At 38.2% G+C, this 18,358-nt stretch overlaps 2 protein-coding genes across 5 annotated transcripts; both read left to right on the top strand.

Annotated features, from left to right (window-relative positions):
- The first annotated feature begins 492 nt into the window (after positions 1–492).
- On the top strand, positions 493–5,940 carry nras (NRAS proto-oncogene, GTPase). 2 transcript variants are annotated; one of them, XM_027151657.2, is made up of 5 exons: positions 493–956; positions 2,906–3,035; positions 3,602–3,780; positions 3,874–4,030; positions 4,170–5,940. In XM_027151657.2, the coding sequence occupies exons 2-5, from the start codon at positions 2,925–2,927 to the stop codon at positions 4,287–4,289; spliced, it is 567 nt and encodes a 188-aa protein (XP_027007458.1). In that variant the 5' UTR covers positions 493–956; positions 2,906–2,924; the 3' UTR covers positions 4,290–5,940. The 2 variants fall into 2 exon arrangements, with proteins under 2 accessions (XP_027007458.1, XP_027007460.1); XM_027151659.2 differs by lacking the exon at positions 493–956 and adding an exon at positions 1,712–1,730.
- On the top strand, positions 5,803–18,356 carry ampd1. Of its 3 annotated transcripts, XM_027151651.2 has the most exons (17): positions 5,818–5,940; positions 8,533–8,544; positions 9,468–9,473; positions 10,168–10,330; positions 11,181–11,283; positions 11,751–11,916; positions 12,313–12,532; positions 12,967–13,096; positions 13,206–13,400; positions 13,952–14,083; positions 14,279–14,442; positions 14,533–14,659; positions 15,085–15,248; positions 15,511–15,631; positions 16,654–16,827; positions 17,171–17,281; positions 17,615–18,356. In XM_027151651.2, exons 1-17 carry the CDS (start codon positions 5,919–5,921, stop codon positions 17,768–17,770), a joined length of 2,166 nt encoding a protein of 721 aa, XP_027007452.1. In that variant the 5' UTR covers positions 5,818–5,918; the 3' UTR covers positions 17,771–18,356. The 3 variants fall into 3 exon arrangements, with proteins under 3 accessions (XP_027007454.1, XP_027007455.1, XP_027007452.1); XM_027151653.2 differs by lacking the exon at positions 8,533–8,544 and having other exon boundaries at positions 5,803–5,940; XM_027151654.2 differs by lacking the exons at positions 8,533–8,544; positions 9,468–9,473 and having other exon boundaries at positions 5,804–5,940.
- Positions 18,357–18,358: the final 2 nt, after the last annotated feature.

Below are 18,358 nucleotides of genomic sequence, written 5' to 3'. Positions count from 1 at the left end.
CACGCAATCACACACTACGGACAATTTTCCAGAGATGCCAATCAACCTACCATGCATGTCTTTGGACCGGGGGAGGAAACCGGAGTACCCGGAGGAAACCCCCGAGGCACGGGGAGAACATGCAAACTCCGCACGAACCCCGACCCTGGAGGTGTGAGGCGAACGTGCTAACCACTAAGCCACCGTGCCCCCAATAATAATAATAATAATAATAATAATAATAATAATAATAATAATAATAATAATAATAATAATAATAATTAAAGTGTTGATGTTGAATAGATTCATAAAACATATGTAATCAATATTGTATATAATTGTTTATATTGGTGTGAATCAATACAGGCAGTTCATTAATTAATAATAATGATCATCATCATCATCATCATCAATATCTTTGTCCTCCAGCACAATAGATGGCAGTCTCCTTAAAAGTACGTTAAAGTGTAAAAAAAAAAAAAAGTGGTTCATCAAATAGCAGAAGAAGACGCAGGACCCACAACCAGGAAGTAGCCCAACCTTTGAGGGGAATCGGGTTATTGTGTTTTCTACCTGTATTTTTATTAATCCCCGCCTTCATTTCTATGATTGGCTAGTCTTAAGTAATTTTCTGCGCTACGATTGGTCCTTAGTTTCTGCGCGCAATCAGTCTGGAGTTTGAGCTAATCCTAACAAGGGAGGCGGGGTTTGTTGAATATGGGTGTGAAAGAAAAACGCTGCTAGTTCTGGTAGAAACCTGACCATCTAACTTTAAACTTAGAAACAAGCTTGTTGTTGTTTTTTATATGAGTAAATCTGTACAGAGGTCTGTCTCGAAGTGACAGCTATTTTTTTGTATTACAACTACATAGTCCTGTTAGCTAAATGAAGAAATATGATTCTTTGTAGAATGATTAACTAATTAGCATTCAGAAGCTAGCTAACAACCGGGAGTGAGAGACCTGCAGGCTTCACTGGTGAGTTTCTTCCTTGACCATTTAGACGTCTTTCGAATAAAATGCTCAGTTTTTGATTTCAGAAACACGAGTTTTATGTAATTAGCACGATTTAATGAGCTTATCAGCGAGCTAACGTGTCTCGAGCTAGTGATTCACCTAGTTTTTGGCCTTTGGGTTTCACTGGACGTTATTTAATCATTTTCAACCAAAAAAAAAAAAGATTAATTGACCGTTATCATAAGAGTTAAAAAGCTAGAATAATATGACAGTCGCGGTACAAACCTAAACGAGGTTAAAGAGTCTATTAGGGATGGGAGTCGATCCAAATGAATTGTCGATTCTTTCATTCAGTCACCGGAACGTAGGAGTCGATTCAAACGCAGTAGAGTCGATTCTTTATAACTAAAGTTCGAGTTTTGCTTTGTTGCTGTCTGATAAACGTCTCTTTCTACACTATAGACATAAGCAGTCTGGCATTATTTTCTATTGTAAAACAGAATTAACGACAAAATAACGGTTTTATAACGAAACAGCCAATAAAAAGTGTCAAATGTGGAATCATTTTGAAGTTATGAGAGCTAAGTTCATAAGAGAGAGCCTGTTGGGTTTGTGAATATATTCAGCTCCATTGGTACTCATAATACTGATTATAAAAGTGTGTTATGTTACCCTGCTTTGTGGGTTGGGTTTGGTTTGTTTTGTTTTGTTTTGAAATCGACTCCTAAGACTTCGACTCGGAATCGGTGTCGATTCCAAACTGCTGACCGGTTATGAGAGCTAAGTTCATAACAGGTAACCTGTTAGATTTGTAAATATATTTAATCTCCATTGGTACCCATAATACTGATTTTAAAAGTGTGTTATTTGTTATCCTGCTTTGTGGGCTGGGTTTGTTTTGTTTTGTTTTGAAATCGACTCCTAAGTCTTGGACTCGGAATCAGTGTCGATTCCAAACTGCTGTCCGGTTCATTTCAGGCAAAAAAAATAAAAATGACCCTTTCATGGTGCTCGTGGCTGCCACATAGCAGGTTTCTTCTTACCAGACACACATGTACACCATTTGAGTAAGTTCTACCAAGGCATTAAAGTTAACACTGACAAATTGGTGTATATTTGGAAATTTTGAATAGATCACAATGCAAGTTGTGGCTAAAAGTGCATGCATTACAAGTACTTGGCACCGATGATGCATGCACAGTATGTACAATAATATGAATATGACTTTATTCATTTACAATGAGTTGTCTCTATTATGACCTTTTATGTCACCAGATTTAGAACTACAAATGAAACCGTTCGTACACACAGAAGGGTGCACCATGATATAATATCTTATTGAATGAGAATAATAAGATTATGTTACGTATAAATGTTAGCTAAAGCTTGGAATGAGAGAGACAGGGGGGATTGAGATTGCGGGATGGAGACGGAGATAGACAAGGATAGGTGGAGACATTTATAGAAATCTGTGTACGAGGATAGAGATATCGATTGCTAAATAGACAGACAGACGAATAGATGGAATCTCACTCTTGAGTATTGTGGGAAGGTGATGATATCTTAGAATTCTCTTATTTAACCAAGAACATAGCATCAGGTTTAGACCACTTAAAAATTAAATCTGAAAATTAAATCTGACATGAGCAAAGTACTAACTAATCCCAGTAGTAAGAGGTCCACCAAAAATTGCCACCATATTTTATTTTCTTGGTCTATTATATAAGGCTTGTCATGTGTCACATTACAACCCTCATGCAATGATGATGTTTCGTGATGAAGTGTGTTTCTATTTTAATTTGATTTCTAGTGCTCGATTTGCAAAGCAGATCGGTGTCAGAATCCAAGCCCCTCTTCCCTACCTCCTGTCTTTTACTGGGTGCAGTCTGGGGGGATCAGTTACATTCAAGACTCGAAATAAATTGTTGAGATTTTACGATCAGCAGGGTTTTGTGGCCTTGTTTGTCCAGGTGAGACTACGGCAGCAGAATGACCGAGTATAAGCTGGTGGTGGTTGGAGCAGGAGGTGTAGGGAAGAGCGCACTTACCATCCAGCTCATCCAGAATCACTTTGTGGACGAATATGACCCCACTATAGAGGTACTGCAAAGAACTTGAAAAGCTATGTATTGCAACTCCGTTTAATACACTAAGTTCTCATCCACTGGCTAGCGCTCACCTATCAAACAGCAGCTACTAGTCTGAGGGTGAAGCCTATCGTGAGCTTCATCTGAAACACATGAAGCCACCACTGCATCAGTGAGAACTATGCAGCTGAACACACACAGAGGAGAGCCCTATCAACCCTCTTTCACATACATGAGAGTACCGTCAGTGGTGGGCTTTACATGCAATCTCTTGACGATGGCTTTTTTTTCTGGAAAGTAAAAAAAAAAAAGTACACGTCATTTAAGGGATTAATAATTAGTTAATCTGATGTATTAGGTAATCAGTAGGGTTTAAACCCTACTGATTACCTAATACATCAGATTAACTAATCAGATTAACTAATTAATCAGTAGGGTTTAAACCCCTAAGAACCAGCACTCTACTGAAACCCAGTAAGCCACCCATGTGTTTTTGTATATGTATTTGCAAACCCAAGACCCTAGATCTTTAATATTCATTAATATGTTGTCTGACTAAATGGCTGGACCTTTATCCAGGACTCGTATAGGAAGCAGGTGGTGATAGATGGGGAGACTTGTTTGCTGGACATCCTGGACACCGCAGGACAGGAGGAATATAGTGCCATGAGGGACCAGTACATGAGGACAGGCGAGGGCTTCCTCTGCGTGTTCGCCATCAACAACACCAAGTCTTTTGCCGATGTGCATTTGTATAGGTAGGTGATTAACGTGGCACAATTACAGCGAACCCATGTGAATTAAACCCTGAAACATCAGTCCTTCATTCTTAATTAATTTCTTGCTTTCAGGGAGCAGATCAAGCGAGTAAAGGACTCTGATGATGTGCCCATGGTCTTAGTTGGAAACAAATGTGATTTGGCCAGAACCGTCGACACCAAGCAGGCTCAGGAACTAGCCAGGAGCTACGGCATTGAATTTGTAGAAACTTCAGCCAAGACCAGACAGGTAAGCAATCATGGATGGATTTAACGGATTGCTTGTCCTTTTCCTTCTAAGTTTTAACGTAAAATTTTACACAGCTGAAGATGTGTCTTGCTCAGAGGTCACTTTGAATTATTTATTTTTATGTCCCCTCCACACACAGGGAGTTGAGGATGCTTTTTACACCTTGGTCCGGGAGATCCGTCATTATCGCATGAAGAAACTCAACAGCAGGGAGGACAGGAAACAGGGTTGTCTCGGAGTCTCCTGCGAAGTCATGTGATCAGGAAACGCACCACCTTCCCAGTGATTCCTTGCAAGCTCATTAGCCAGCAGCTGAAAACTTTACGCCCACTCACTTGTGACTGAAAAGCTTTGTGACGTGGTCCAATTTTCTATTATTATTATTTTTTTTAATCACCTTTTAATCCTGTGGCCTGAAATCAGCTTTGGCGGTGGAGTTTTCTGCATTGGGCCCCCTGCTGGCTAAAAGGGTTCATTTCAAACTTGCTCACTGTGTAGCCTGCTGCGATGGAAAAGAGGGGCTCGATACAAGACATTTGACCTCTGCATTTATCTAATAAGCGATGAAATCTCGTCTTTCCCTCTTTTGACCTGAATATTATTTGTAAGTTCAGTTCTCAGGAATACTGTGAAGGCAGAAGTGCCTATATAGAATTATTTTTTTTTCCATTCACATTTCACATTCAATGTTTTTTTTGTTTTTTGTTTTTTTTTAATCTGCATATTCCTGCTCCTACTCGTTTTATTTTCCATCTTAGCTTGTTGTAGCATCTGTGGTCTCAATGGAATTTTATTCACAAGGGCATTCGACGTCTGTTAGCCATGAGTCTGAGGCGAGAACACTTTCAGATCGCAGTGATTGAACAGCAGTTGATTGAACAAAGATTATATGCTGCTCCAATGAAATGTCTACATTCTGGGTGGGGGAAGAAAAAAAAACACTGGAACATCAACAGCAACAAAAACGGAGGTTAACAGACTTCTTTAGTTTTAAACTTGCATGCAATGTTCTTTCTGTATTCTTTAATACTCTCCTTTCGCTCGCTAATTGATGCGGGTTATGTTGCAGACTGCATTAAGGTTTGCGAATGTTGTGGTTCTGGTATTCAACAGTGTTTAGAAAGAAGCAATTGAGGAAGCTGAGGCCTTGCTGTTATGTGCCCAAATGCACGCTCTGTATTTCTGTTTGGGTTTAAATTTGGCCAAAAGTATGCGCTGCCTTTAGAAGTTTACCCGCAAGACATTTTTTTCGAGGAACATGATCATCATTTGTTTTCAGATTGCAGTGCCAGTAATGACTTTGTCTTTCTACAAAGATACAGCATCTTCATCACATTCATTGCCTGGTGCTAAAATTCCCAAAATGACATTTTTTTCCCCCCCAAAAAAACGGATTTCTTGTTTACTAAAATCGCTGGGTTTTTTTTGCTTTTATGCTGTGATTTTTTTATTTTATTTTTATTTTTATTATCATGGCTTTAATCAAGAAATTTACAAATTAACATTTTATGTCACAAGAATGACAGTTGTATAAAAGACATTTCATGTGCCTCAATATTCTTTTCCTAGTAAATTAATTATAAAAACTCCTCACCTTTTAAGAAAATTGGTCTTTATTTTTGTACCTTTCTAGTGTCTTGGTGTACTTGTCAGTTGAGACTTAGCTGTCAGTTCGATCCTAAAATAGAGCTTGGAGGCTCCTGCGTTCCTGTCCTGTGCTGGTACGTGGCTCTGGTTACACTCGCCAGTTGATGTTTCTTATTGCAGCCGAACACGGACGAGCCGCACACTTCCCCGCTGCCGGCGCACGGTGTGTGTGTGTGTATGTGAGAGAGCAGCTCTGTCTGTCTACAGCGTAAACGTGCTACTGTAACGACACACTGCCACCATGCCTAAGGTTCAATTGCCAGGTGAGTGTCTGACAGCACCAGCAACCAGAAACCTGATTAGAAGCTTTGCAGCACAATTGTGTTTTAATTATTTTATAAAACTAAAACTCCAGTCATCGCTGATGTAGGACCCAAGACTCTGTTATTTTGCTTGTTTATGGGATGCATCATGGAGATCTTCTATCTTCTATCCAAGCTGTTCTGGTTAATAAAAAGTCACTTGCGATAAATGGATTTATTCTACAGATAAATAACTTTATTTTTGTTAGCTTGAACGCAATTTCAACACAATTAGAAAACGTGTAAAATAAATACTGTTTTTTGCCTTTTGCATTAACCCCATGTTTTGTTCAGTTCGATGCAAATAGAAAAGGACATTTTGTTTAGTTTTGTTTGTTGGGGTGTTGCACTTCCTAACTGCAAGCATTCTGATACTTTGAGAACCCTTAATCTAGAACAGTGCAGTTCATAATGCAGAAAAGTATTCTTAATTCCCAATATGTTATATTTAATCAATACATTAAGGTAAAAAAAAAAGGTTTGGTACGTGATCATCATCTCCACCTGACAATACATTTTTTTTTTCCTGTGGAGCTTTGGAACGCCACTCTTTTTATATCACCTAGTACCGCTAATATGCACACTATGATGAATTAGATGCCTTGACTTACAGTACAATGCAACTTACAGTACAAAAAAACATTCTATTCATTATACTAATACTAGATACTACACTTAGAAAACAAATAAAGGGCTACAACAGGAAAGAAATGCAGGTCTAATTGAGGCACAGCTTAAAGAGCGATTCTGGACACCTGCCCTGTCCCTGCTCTGCCGTGTCTGACTCGATGAAAAGGTAGAAGCCAGATTACTGTTTCACCCTCCAGTCTGGTTAAGTTACATAAGAAAACATATAACCCATTCGTCGTACATGCATCTGGGCTTCCATGGGCCACAGGATTTCGGTGATCTTTATTTTTAGAGTTGGTTGCGGTTCCAGAATAGTCAGCTATTTCATATAGTCTTCAGCCCTGGACATTTAGTTGATAGGTTCTAAAATCTGCTTACAATTTGGCCAAAGATTTCTAATGCAATTAATTAGATTTAATCTTAATTGCTAGGGTTAACTTATGACTGTGCTGGATACAGAACATAGATCGATGACCTTTGCTTTAGTGTTTCCTTTGCTCAAAAATTCTCTCCTGCTCCAAAGCTAATCATTAACTGTTTTGTTGCCGTTTTTAGCCGTACGTGTCGGAGCAAAGAAAAGAGCACGGGAGTTTTCCAGGACTGGAAAATGAGAATCAGTGCTTCTTAACGTAGCACTTAGCACTTTTAGATAATATAAAAAGTGTTAATAATCATACACGTGTGGTAAGGTGATCGATTTAGACCTGTAGATCAGTGGTTTCTGTTAAAATCCTGAGAAATCTCTATATTCTGCATACATCATTTTTTATGATGTATTTTAGCCTTGCTGAGTTATTTATGAGCTGATTTAGTTGGTTAGTTCAAGGTGGTGCAGTAGGTAGCTTTGCTGTCTCACAGCTCAAGAGGCAACAGTTCTATCCTGAGCTTGGGTTACGCTCATGTTCTCCATACTTGCAGTTTGCATTGGGTTTCTTCGGAGTTCTCCAGGATAGACTCTATATCCGTGGCTACTTTAATCATGACAACGATAAAGAAATTAAAGAATGGTCTAAGTGAAGATATAACCATCACACCAATAGAGAACAAGGAATTCTTCAGAGATGATTAAGGGTCTAATGTACTAAATAGTCATTTTACTTTGAACCTTTTCGGAAACAGAAAGCCTCATTTGGATTCTTACAGAAAACAAACCAAATATTTGGGTGAAGCATAAAATCAGATGAGGCTTAATTAGATTTTGCCAAAAGCCACCGTCACGTTTGGTATATAGAGTGTCCAGAATAACAGCTGGATGTGTTTCCCTACTCTCTTATGTCAGCTAAAGATAATCACAGCGCCGATAGATAATCGACAAGAATATCTTTAGTCATTGATGTCAGCAGGTTGTTTATTTTAGAGCAAAAAATAGAAACACTGAGAGAAAACTGAAGTGGCTTGGCAACCAAAGAAATATAGCACTGTTAAAAAAAAAAAAAAAAAAAAAAAACTTGTAAATGTACAGTATTTTATTTACCACATTGTTACTGTTAGTACTTGGTTAAAGCAATGGTACTTTGTACATTATTTTCTAATTAGATATTAATAACCATGTATTACTGTAAAACGGCAGCACACAGTTTCTGTGCATGTTCTCCTCCAGATTCCTCCCACCTTACAAAACATGCATGTAGGTGGAACGGCTAAAATAAATTGTGGACATGTGTGTGTACGATGCCCTACAACGGTGTGACGTTCCACACTGGGTGACGTTCCTGCCTCGTGCCCAGTGTTCCATGGCTAGGCTATGGAACCACTGTCAACCTGACCTTGACCGAAGGAACGGATGAATACCTTTGTCTCACCAGGGACGGGAATATTTCACCTTATATGCACTAAATCTGGTACAATGGCTTACGTTTCTTTTTCATGTGCCCTTTCTCCATGCCCTTTGTCCCTGTGTGATTGGGATATTTACTACCTCAGAGGAGGGACAGCGTAAGTATTGGGTATTCCAAACTTGAGCATGAACTGCTAGATACATCCAGCTTACAAATGCACCAAACTGCTAAAGTGGCTAAACATTGATGACATATTGAAACAGATGGAGTGGTTTGTGTGCTGTTGGGGAAGAGTGTGCTTTCCCTTTGTTTATTGTTCACCATTTGCATATACTGTAATGGGCTCTCATAAAAAATACAGAAATTTCTTACAGAGTACAGAGTTTTCCCCAATTAGTCTTATTTTGTGATTTGAATTATTCTAGCTATTAGTTCATTACTATTGGGACAGTTCTTGAGCACTTTGTAGGGGTGAACAGATAAATGGACATCATTTAAAAAAAAACAACATGCATTTTTTCTTCCGAACTTTCTCTTTTCTTTAAAGTATACTGTATGACTACTGATTGTATAATAATCATTCTGTAGTAAGTAGTAACCTACTGTAAGTAGTCAGTCAAGGTAAGTGCATATGTTTGCATATGAGGATAAACATAATCAAGATGTTAAATATTTGAATAGTTCAGCGTATTATAATTACTAAATGATTGAATGACTGAAAACCTTCTTGAAGCCCTATCATGATTCCTGAAGGTTAAACGTTCTCAGAACACCAACAGTGCCACTTTTGATAGTGTTATATCCTGAAATGCTAAAAGTGGGCAAAATCCTAATTAAGTTCAGTTCAGTTCCAGGTTTTAACACTACAAAATGTTCAAGGCACTGCACATGATGCATGAATTATCTTAACAGAAGACAATTTCTAATGCACTTGGGATAATGGAATTGTTTTCTTTTCTTAAATGTAAAAGTGTTATGGTGGGATTAACATACTTTTCTTAAATCTAATCTGCTGCTTCCCTTTTCTTTATCCTGTCTGATGGATCCTGTACGTTTGCTTCTGGGCAAACATGTTTTCAGAAAAGAGTAAGTATAACAAAACACCTCGCTTTGCCTTTTGATGCATTATATTCACGAGAGTTTGGGTCGTTTCATGTGTAGCTGAAGTGCATGTAAATTTGCGTTTAGATTCCCTGTGATTTTAATAGATCGGTATGACCAACATGTAAATCTTTGCATGGTTATAATGAATGTTAAGTCTCTCTGCCAGTACCAGCTGTCGATGTTCTGGCTTTATTGAGGTGTCATATTACTCCATCATCTGTTTTGCTCTCATGCCTTAGATGAAGTATTATTTTGAGTGGTCCGAAAAAAATATATATAAAAAATATTTTCCTTTTTATTTATATATATATATATATATATATATATATATATATATATATAGATAGATAGATAGATAGATAGATAGATAGATAATTAATTTTTTTAAATATATATATAATTATTATTATTTATTTTTTTATTTTGTTATTTTTTGCAAATATGACTCATGTCTGAATTTAAAATGAACAGCAGGTTTTGTATATGCATAGGAACAAAACAGTTGGCATTTTGTTGTTTGGTTATGTCTTTGCCTTGAAGAACAATAATGTCTTTAGCTGTTCATTCATCCATTATCATCAGTGTGCTAAACACCAATCAGGTTTGAGTGTTTGTGGTCTTGTTACAAGTCATGATAGTAAAAGATGTTTTTATTTATTTATTTATTTTTTATTAGAAACCGACGAACACATGCGTGCATTCGCTGAGAAGGTGTTCGCCTCTGAAACCAAGGATGAAGACATCCGTGAGGAGATCTCCCTCTTTGGAGTGGCTGACTGCCCCATTCTCAACGAGGAGATAGCACACCATGTGACCATGGAGGACGATATTGAGAGACGGTGAGGAAAAAGTTTACAACATGTAACAACAATAAAGCATGCCTTACCAGGTATATATCTTTTCATTAAAATACATTAATGGCCAAATAACCAGAACACCCAAATTTGGTGTTTTGTGACACCAAGTTGGAATCACAATCATATAGGATGTAACTCCATGCTGTAGCATTACAATTTCTCAGGCCAACAAAAGGCCCAAACCTGTTCCAGTATGTCAATACCTCTGTGTACAAAGACATTGTTTACCAAGGTTGGAGTGGAAGAACTCGGGTGGCCTTATTAATACCCTTACCCAACACTATACACCCCTCTATTCCCCTGTTATAAAAACAAATGTTCAGTTTTGGCTGTAAAGGATTCTTGTGTCTGTGGAACGACGAAACCAAGTCAGCCGTCTTCAACGTTCTGTAGAAGTCCCAGGAGAAAAGCGTCCATGCACTAGATTCCCAAACGTCCTGCTGTGATCACAAGAACCCAATATCCAAGAGTAGCAGCAGTGCAGATCATCACACACACGTTACACACACTCGCTCGCCCTGACTCTCAGTCATCGGCTGTCTCCAGCACGCTCTCGCTCCCTCTATTTGCATTGTGTAACTGTTTAACACAGTCAGGCTAGTAATTATCTGATTTAGCTATCATGTATCTATAATTGCACTTGGTTGAATTAACAATCATACATTAGCTTTTATTTGCTGTGTCACTATTACCTTCCTAGCTAGAAGCAACAACTTAATTTGGAAGAAAACTTTATAAAATGACAACATACTGCAAATAATGACAATTAATGAAAGGATGTCATTTATTGACAATTCGTCTGCCATTACCTCTGATTTGAAATCTCTCACAGCAAGAAACATATCCTTCGCTCCCAACAATTGGAAGAAACACCAACCTATCTCGAGGTGCCTCACTTCCAGAGGGTGACCATCACAGGAGACTATGCCGCTGGGGTACGTTTATATATGCAAACATCTGATTCTTATAAAAAAATAAAAAAAAAGCTAGGAGTTGTGTGTAGTCAGTTTCACTATTCTCCCCACTCTAATGCAAATGATGTTTTTAGGCAGCATCATTTTTGTACATGAAATATACACGACAACCTTGTGCTCTTCTTTGGAAGAGTAATAAATGGTAAGAACATGTACATACTGTAGGAGCTAGATGTCTGTGTGAGATTGGACCGAGCCATGACAATTTATGTGGCTTTTTATCAGAGGGACACCTGATTTGGTATCATGAAATTTTGCATGCCATCTCTGTCTGTTTATTAGTATGTGAATATGTACTGATACGTACCAAATAATGCTTTACATTTACCACATTTGTGTAACTTGGCAATTTGTCCAGTGAAAGCTTTAATACCTGCTGCAAAATACAATTGCTCTATCAAATATTATACAAACCACTCAATCCATAGGTGACGATGGATGACTTTGAGTTGGCCTGCCAGGGTCTGCACCGTGCTTTGAACATCAGAGAAAAGTACATGAAGCTGGCTTTGCAGAGATTCCCCCAAACCGTCTCTCAATACCTGCGTGAGATTGAGGGGGAGAAGTGGAAACCAGCGGATCAGGTGCAGCCAGGTAGGAAAAAGACCGATCTAGTACTCAAATTTTACGTGCAGTTTTTTTTTTCCATTCACTCTACTTTTATTTCATTTTTTTAAATTATGCTTTATACCACATCACTGTTAAATTCTCTATTCTGATTGGTCAGAAGCTGTTGATTAATTTTATGTACCAGTAGCTCTGCTTGCAAGGCATATCACAGGTTTATATACAGGTTTATGTATTGTATATATATATATTTTTTTTTTGTTTACTATTGTTAGCATTCAGGAATCTTCTGGAACGGCATCCCACTGAGCCATATTAGACCGCACTTGTCTTGTAACAGCAAACCATAGCTACTGTTTCTGTGGTCATTTCTGCTCAATAAAACATGCCTGTATGTATAACAGTCTGTATTATGTGTGGCAGTCTTCACTTCACCTCCTAAAAAAGGGGAGGATCCTTTCAGCACCAGTTCTCTGGCTGCTAAAGCTGACTACGTGGCTCGCATGCAGGATGGCATCATCTACGTCTATAAAGATGAAGCAGCTGCAGACAAAAAGCAGCCCTTGCCTTTGCCTGCTCCTGACTACAACACCTTCATTGATGACATGAACTTCCTCATTGCCCTCATTGCCCAGGGCCCAACGTGGGTTCTCTAGAATGTTTTATTTTTAATTATTTGTAGTATGCAATAACATGGAAAGACCTAGAACCTGATGTTTCATGTAAATTGTTGATAGCCTGCATGAGGGGTGTCCAATCTTCTCTGCCAAGAGCCAGTGTGAGTACAGGGTTTATTCCAATTAAGCAGGAGCTGCACCTGATTCCAGATGTTTAATCAGTCAGTGTTGGTTTTCATTAGACTTGAGTGTGAGTTCTGTTTGGTTGGAACGAAAACCTGCACCCATACTGGCCACTTTTGGATATGATTGGACACCCCTGGTCTACAGTATAGTAAATAATCACAATAAGTACAGTGGCTCTAGAGGTATTTGGCAAGGATATTTAAAATGTATAGAATAATTATAAATGTATCTGTTTTCATGAATGTTACAAATGTATTCGATCGGGGCTTTTTAGAAAGACGTACACTCACCGTCGTCTGAAGTTCCTCATGTCCAAATTTAATGTGCATGAGATGCTGAACGAAATGGAGGAGATGAAAGAGTTGAAGAAAAACCCCCACAGGGATTTCTACAACTGCAGAAAGGTACTGCAGATCTAAAGAACTAATCTAAAGCTTTTATATATTGGCAGCTGAGCACTAAAATTCTTTTGTCTGCATTTTAGTCCTACATTTCTGTTTTTTTTTTCTGTAGGTTGACACTCACATTCATGCTGCTGCCTGCATGAACCAGAAGCATCTTCTGCGCTTTATCAAGAAGTCTTACCGAATAGATGCTGAACGAGTGGTGCACAATATCAAGGGCAAGGATATAACCTTGAAGGAACTCTTTGAATCCCTCAATCTGCATCCCTACGACCTGACTGTAGATTCACTGGATGTGCATGCTGTAGGTTCTACTCTCATAGCAATGGAATCCTCATAGCTAGTAAATAAAATTTTTAAAATACTATTAAATCTCATTTGAACTATATACACCTCTAGTCATTTGAAGGGTTCTAAAATTGTAATATGGTGATAATTCGTGGGGGGCACGGTGGCTTCGTGGTTAGCACGTTTGCCTCACACCTCCGGGGTTGGAGGTTCGATTCCCGCCTCCGCCTTGTGTGTGTGGAGTTTGCATGTTCTCCCCGTGCCTCGGGGGTTTCCTCCGGGTACTCCGGTTTCCTCCCCTGGTCCAAAGACATGCATGGTGGGTTGATTGGAAAATTGTCCGTAGTGTGTGAGTGAATGAGAGTGTGTGTGCCCTGCGTCCAGGGTGTATTGCCTTGATGCCCAATGATGCCTGAGATATGCACAGGCTCCCCATGACCCAAGAAGTTCAGATAAGCGGTAGAAAATGAATGAATGAATGAATGAATGAATGATAATTCGTCAGACTGGTATGTATGCACCTCTGACTTTTAAACTGTCATCTGATCCTCAGTTTTATTCCTGCAGGGTAGACAAACCTTTCAACGCTTTGATAAGTTCAATGCCAAGTACAACCCTGTGGGTGCCAGTGAGCTGCGTGACCTTTATATGAAGACTGAGAACCACATTGGAGGAGAGTACTTCGCCACCATCATTAAGGTGAGCAGCCGAAGGTACAAACTGAAACTGCCAAATCCCATAAAGTTATCATCACCTTTGGATAACCATCCTTCATTTGTGTCTGCTAAAAATTGGGCTTTGAAAAAAAGCAACAAAAAAAACTTTAATAATATCTAATCACATTAGCTGATTTAATGTTTGATCAACTAATCAGCTTAGATCTTTATTACACAGGAAGTAGCCAGCGACCTCGAGGATGCTAGGTACCAGTATGCCGAGCCTCGTCTGTCCATCTATGGTTGCAATCCCAATGAGTGGATAAAACTCTCCAGCTGGTTCAACAAGAACAGGGTGTTTTCCCCTAACCTTAAGTGGATGATTCAAGTACCCAGAATCTAGTATGTTCTGATAATGTTGTACACAATAAACAAACAGCACCTGTATATGTCCATATACATTTTAACTGATTCCGTTGTCTCTTCATCCAGTGACATTTTCAGAGCCAGGAATTTTGTGCCTCATTTTGGGAAAATGCTGGAGAATATCTTCATGCCCATTTTCCAGGCCACTATTGACCCGCAGTCGTACCCTGACCTGAGCATCTTCCTGCAACATGTAAGTGACTTTGTGAGCATTATAGATAACCAAAAGTCATTCATCAATACAGTGTACAAATAAATTCACCAAATAAATAATAACTACCACTAACTAGTTATGTTCTCCAACCTCCTATCTTTAGTGTAGTGGTTTTATTTCTACAGTGTATCTGAAATTAAGTTAATAAAAAGAACAGAGAAGTTGGATGTGGTTAATTGATATGGCATACAAAAAGGATTCAGTGCTGCAATTTGCTGCTAAATGTAACGAATATGTCCATTACTTATACACCATGTTAATATAATTACTTGTTATCATTTTAACATTTGTAAAATCTAGCATCACCTCCATTTAAGGATATGTAAACATTTTCACTCACTTGTCTGTCCTACTGTCTAAACAGCATTATGGGTTCATCCATCCTTTCTTTATCATACCCACAGGTCACAGGCTTTGACAGCGTTGACGACGAATCTAAGCACAGCGGTCACATGTTCTCCACCAAGAGCCCTAAGCCAAACAAGTGGGACAGTGTGAAGAACCCATCTTACACTTACTACATCTACTACATGTATGCCAACATTGCTATGCTCAACCAGCTACGCAAGTAAGTGTCTACAAGACAGTAGATTGAAGATGGTTTGAAAATATCAGGCCCATCTGTGATTTGCATTTAATGAGTTTGCTTTGGGTAGATAAATCTGTGGTACAGTATGCAGTTTAACCAGCAGAGGTCCTGGAAACCTAATAGAGCTGGCTAGACAACTCTATATATTGTACAGCTCTATGACACTCCAGGACTAAATCTTGCATGTTTTTACATGTATTACTGAGATATTACTAGATATATATAATTTGTGTTTTCCCAGGGAGAGAGGACTGAACACGTTCCTGTTCAGGCCACACTGTGGGGAGGCAGGAGCTATCACTCACCTTCTGGCTTGTTTCATGACAGCTGACAACATCTCTCATGGCCTGAATCTCAAGAAGGTTGGTGTGTTAGCTGTCCATATTATTAGCTGGCAACAATTGTAGCTGTATTCATTTCTGAGAACTGGTGCAGTGCTGAGTCAGAATTTAACATTCTGTGCTAGTGACCAGAAGATTGTTAAGCTGCTAGGATTGCTGGAGAACCACTTTTGGGACTGTTAAGCACAGCTGTTAACACTCTGAATCCCAACTCTATGACTGAATTATATTCCCCTGACCTATATGTTGTTTTGAATAAACTTATCTGCTAAATAAGAAAAAAACAGATGTAAATGATTATAAGAAACAATCTAGGGAACAAAAGCACACACACACACACACACACACACACACACACACACACACACACACACACACACACACACACACACACCAAATCTTATGCGGTCATAACTCTAGCCCTAATTACCATTTTAGTATATTTATTCCTGAAAACCAGAGCACAGTGCAAACTGTCACTAATCATCCTTCACACTCTAATACATAAGGAATAAAACCGTTGGCACTTTGACGTTATAAGACGTTATAACGTTTATATGGTGGGTTTGTCTGATGTGGGTGATGTGGCCATCCTAAAATGAGTTTCCTATAACAACACGTTCCAGAGTGTTTTATTCCTTGCCTAACACAGCAATAAAAAACCCCAAAAGAACAGTTTTTGCGTGTTACAGTTACAGTACTCATACAGTTACAGTACTCACACTAAAAGACCCCTGTCAAAAATATTTAATACAAAATGATTTTTTAAAAATCCATGTATATGGGAGCCCCTGTGTAGATTACATGGTTAAGATTGCGTTAATATGAACCGTTTGTCTTTTTACATCCATAATGACAATCTAAGTTGGTGTTCAATAAATTAATTTAAAAAATTGGGAAAAAGGTTTGTGAGGTTCAGAGCATCGATGTCTCAACTGTAAACAAACGTTCTAAGCAATGCTGAGTGATGAACTCTAACAGACTCTGGAACTATAATACTTACAATATTTACTATATTTTCCATATATCCCTCCATCCTACAGAGCCCAGTCCTGCAGTATCTGTACTTCCTGGCACAGATCCCCATTGCCATGTCTCCTCTTAGCAACAACAGTCTCTTCCTGGAGTATAACAAGAACCCATTGCTCGAGTTCCAGAAGAAGGGTCTGGTGGTGTCTCTGTCTACTGATGACCCCATGCAATTCCACTACACCAAGGTAACGATATGACCGGGCCATAAAAAAAGTTAGCCTGATACATACAACAACAGTCATTATGAAAATGTATGCTAAAGTCCATCAAAACCATTGATTTAATGATGCTGTGTATTGACCAAATCTTGTCATTTCTGGATGTGAACTAGAAATAAAACCCTACAAAAAAAATGTCAGCACAACTTGAAGCTCTTAATATTAGTAGTATAGTACAGTATATTATAGCAATATTTGCAGTGTAATAATATAAGTAAACTTAATGACTGGGGCACCAATGGCTATAGAATGATGTAGAGTCCACTTGGAAGAAATGTAAAATGATAAAGTAAATCTTTTTGTCTTTCAGGAGCCCTTGATGGAGGAATATGCCATCGCAGCTCAAGTTTTCAAACTAAGCACTTGTGATATGTGTGAAATCGCAAGGAACAGCGTCCTGCAGAGTGGCCTGTCACATGAGGTAGGCTTTATTGGTTTTGGTTTTATGGCACATTGACTTGACTGACAGACACATGACTGTGAATAACAGCTGTTCATGGTCAATAAATAAAATGCAATAACTTTATAGACATTTCTTATGCTAGTCTTTATCTATGGTAGATTAATTAAAAGTAATAAAAGTCTTTTATGAAAAAACTATGTTTATTTGTCCTTTTTGCTTAATGGACATAGATGTACAAAGGTGCATTTATGTACATTTTATGTTTGATAAAGAGTACAAATTGCTGTATTTGTTTTTTGCTGTATTCTCTTTTTTCTATTTTAAACAACCCATTTCATTCATCCCCAACAGGAGAAGGTTCACTTCCTGGGTGAGAATTATTTGCAGGAAGGTCCAGAAGGCAACGATATACGCAAGACAAACGTGGCTCAGATCCGTATGGCCTATCGCTACGAGACATTGTGCTATGAGCTCAACCTCATTAAAGAAGGTGTCATGGGTGACTAAATGGTTATAAAATCTCGTTCTCTAACACACACATACACACCGGTTCTGCATTAATCTTTAGCACTTTATATAATTTTATGAATTAAAAAAAAAAAAAAAACATGCCATAAATAGCACTATGTTATGCCCTGCAAAGTCTTTTACTATTATATAACATAAGATTGCATAAATTGTGTGAAAGTGTAACAGCATTAAGTGCGTTTCTTCATACTAGTATAACTGCTGCTCAAGTATATACCTGCAGATCCCAAATGAAGGGTCCTAGGAATCTCCAGTCTTTATAGATTATTTTTCTTTTACTAAAAAAACAAACAAACAAGTAAATATGCTGTCCAGTTCAATCTAGGTGGTGATAATGTGCTTATTTATTTTTTATTTTTATTTATAACATTTTCACCGGTTTGGAGTCAGTGAAAAAATGGAATGTCTGAGAAGAAAAACTGCTGGTCTACAAAAAACACTGTTGTGAATAAAGACATAAAATTTATTTTGATGAATTTATTTTTAATGAAATAAATCATGATGATCTTGAAACCCTTGAAAAGAGGTTTAAGTGAATAAATCATAATAAAAATAAATAATTAAAGA

This window comes from Tachysurus fulvidraco, chromosome 14 (genome assembly GCF_022655615.1).
Source record: "Tachysurus fulvidraco isolate hzauxx_2018 chromosome 14, HZAU_PFXX_2.0, whole genome shotgun sequence".
Lineage (NCBI taxonomy): Eukaryota > Metazoa > Chordata > Actinopteri > Siluriformes > Bagridae > Tachysurus > Tachysurus fulvidraco.
Note: the sequence above shows the minus strand (reverse complement) of the source record. Positions and strands in the feature narration are given on the sequence as shown.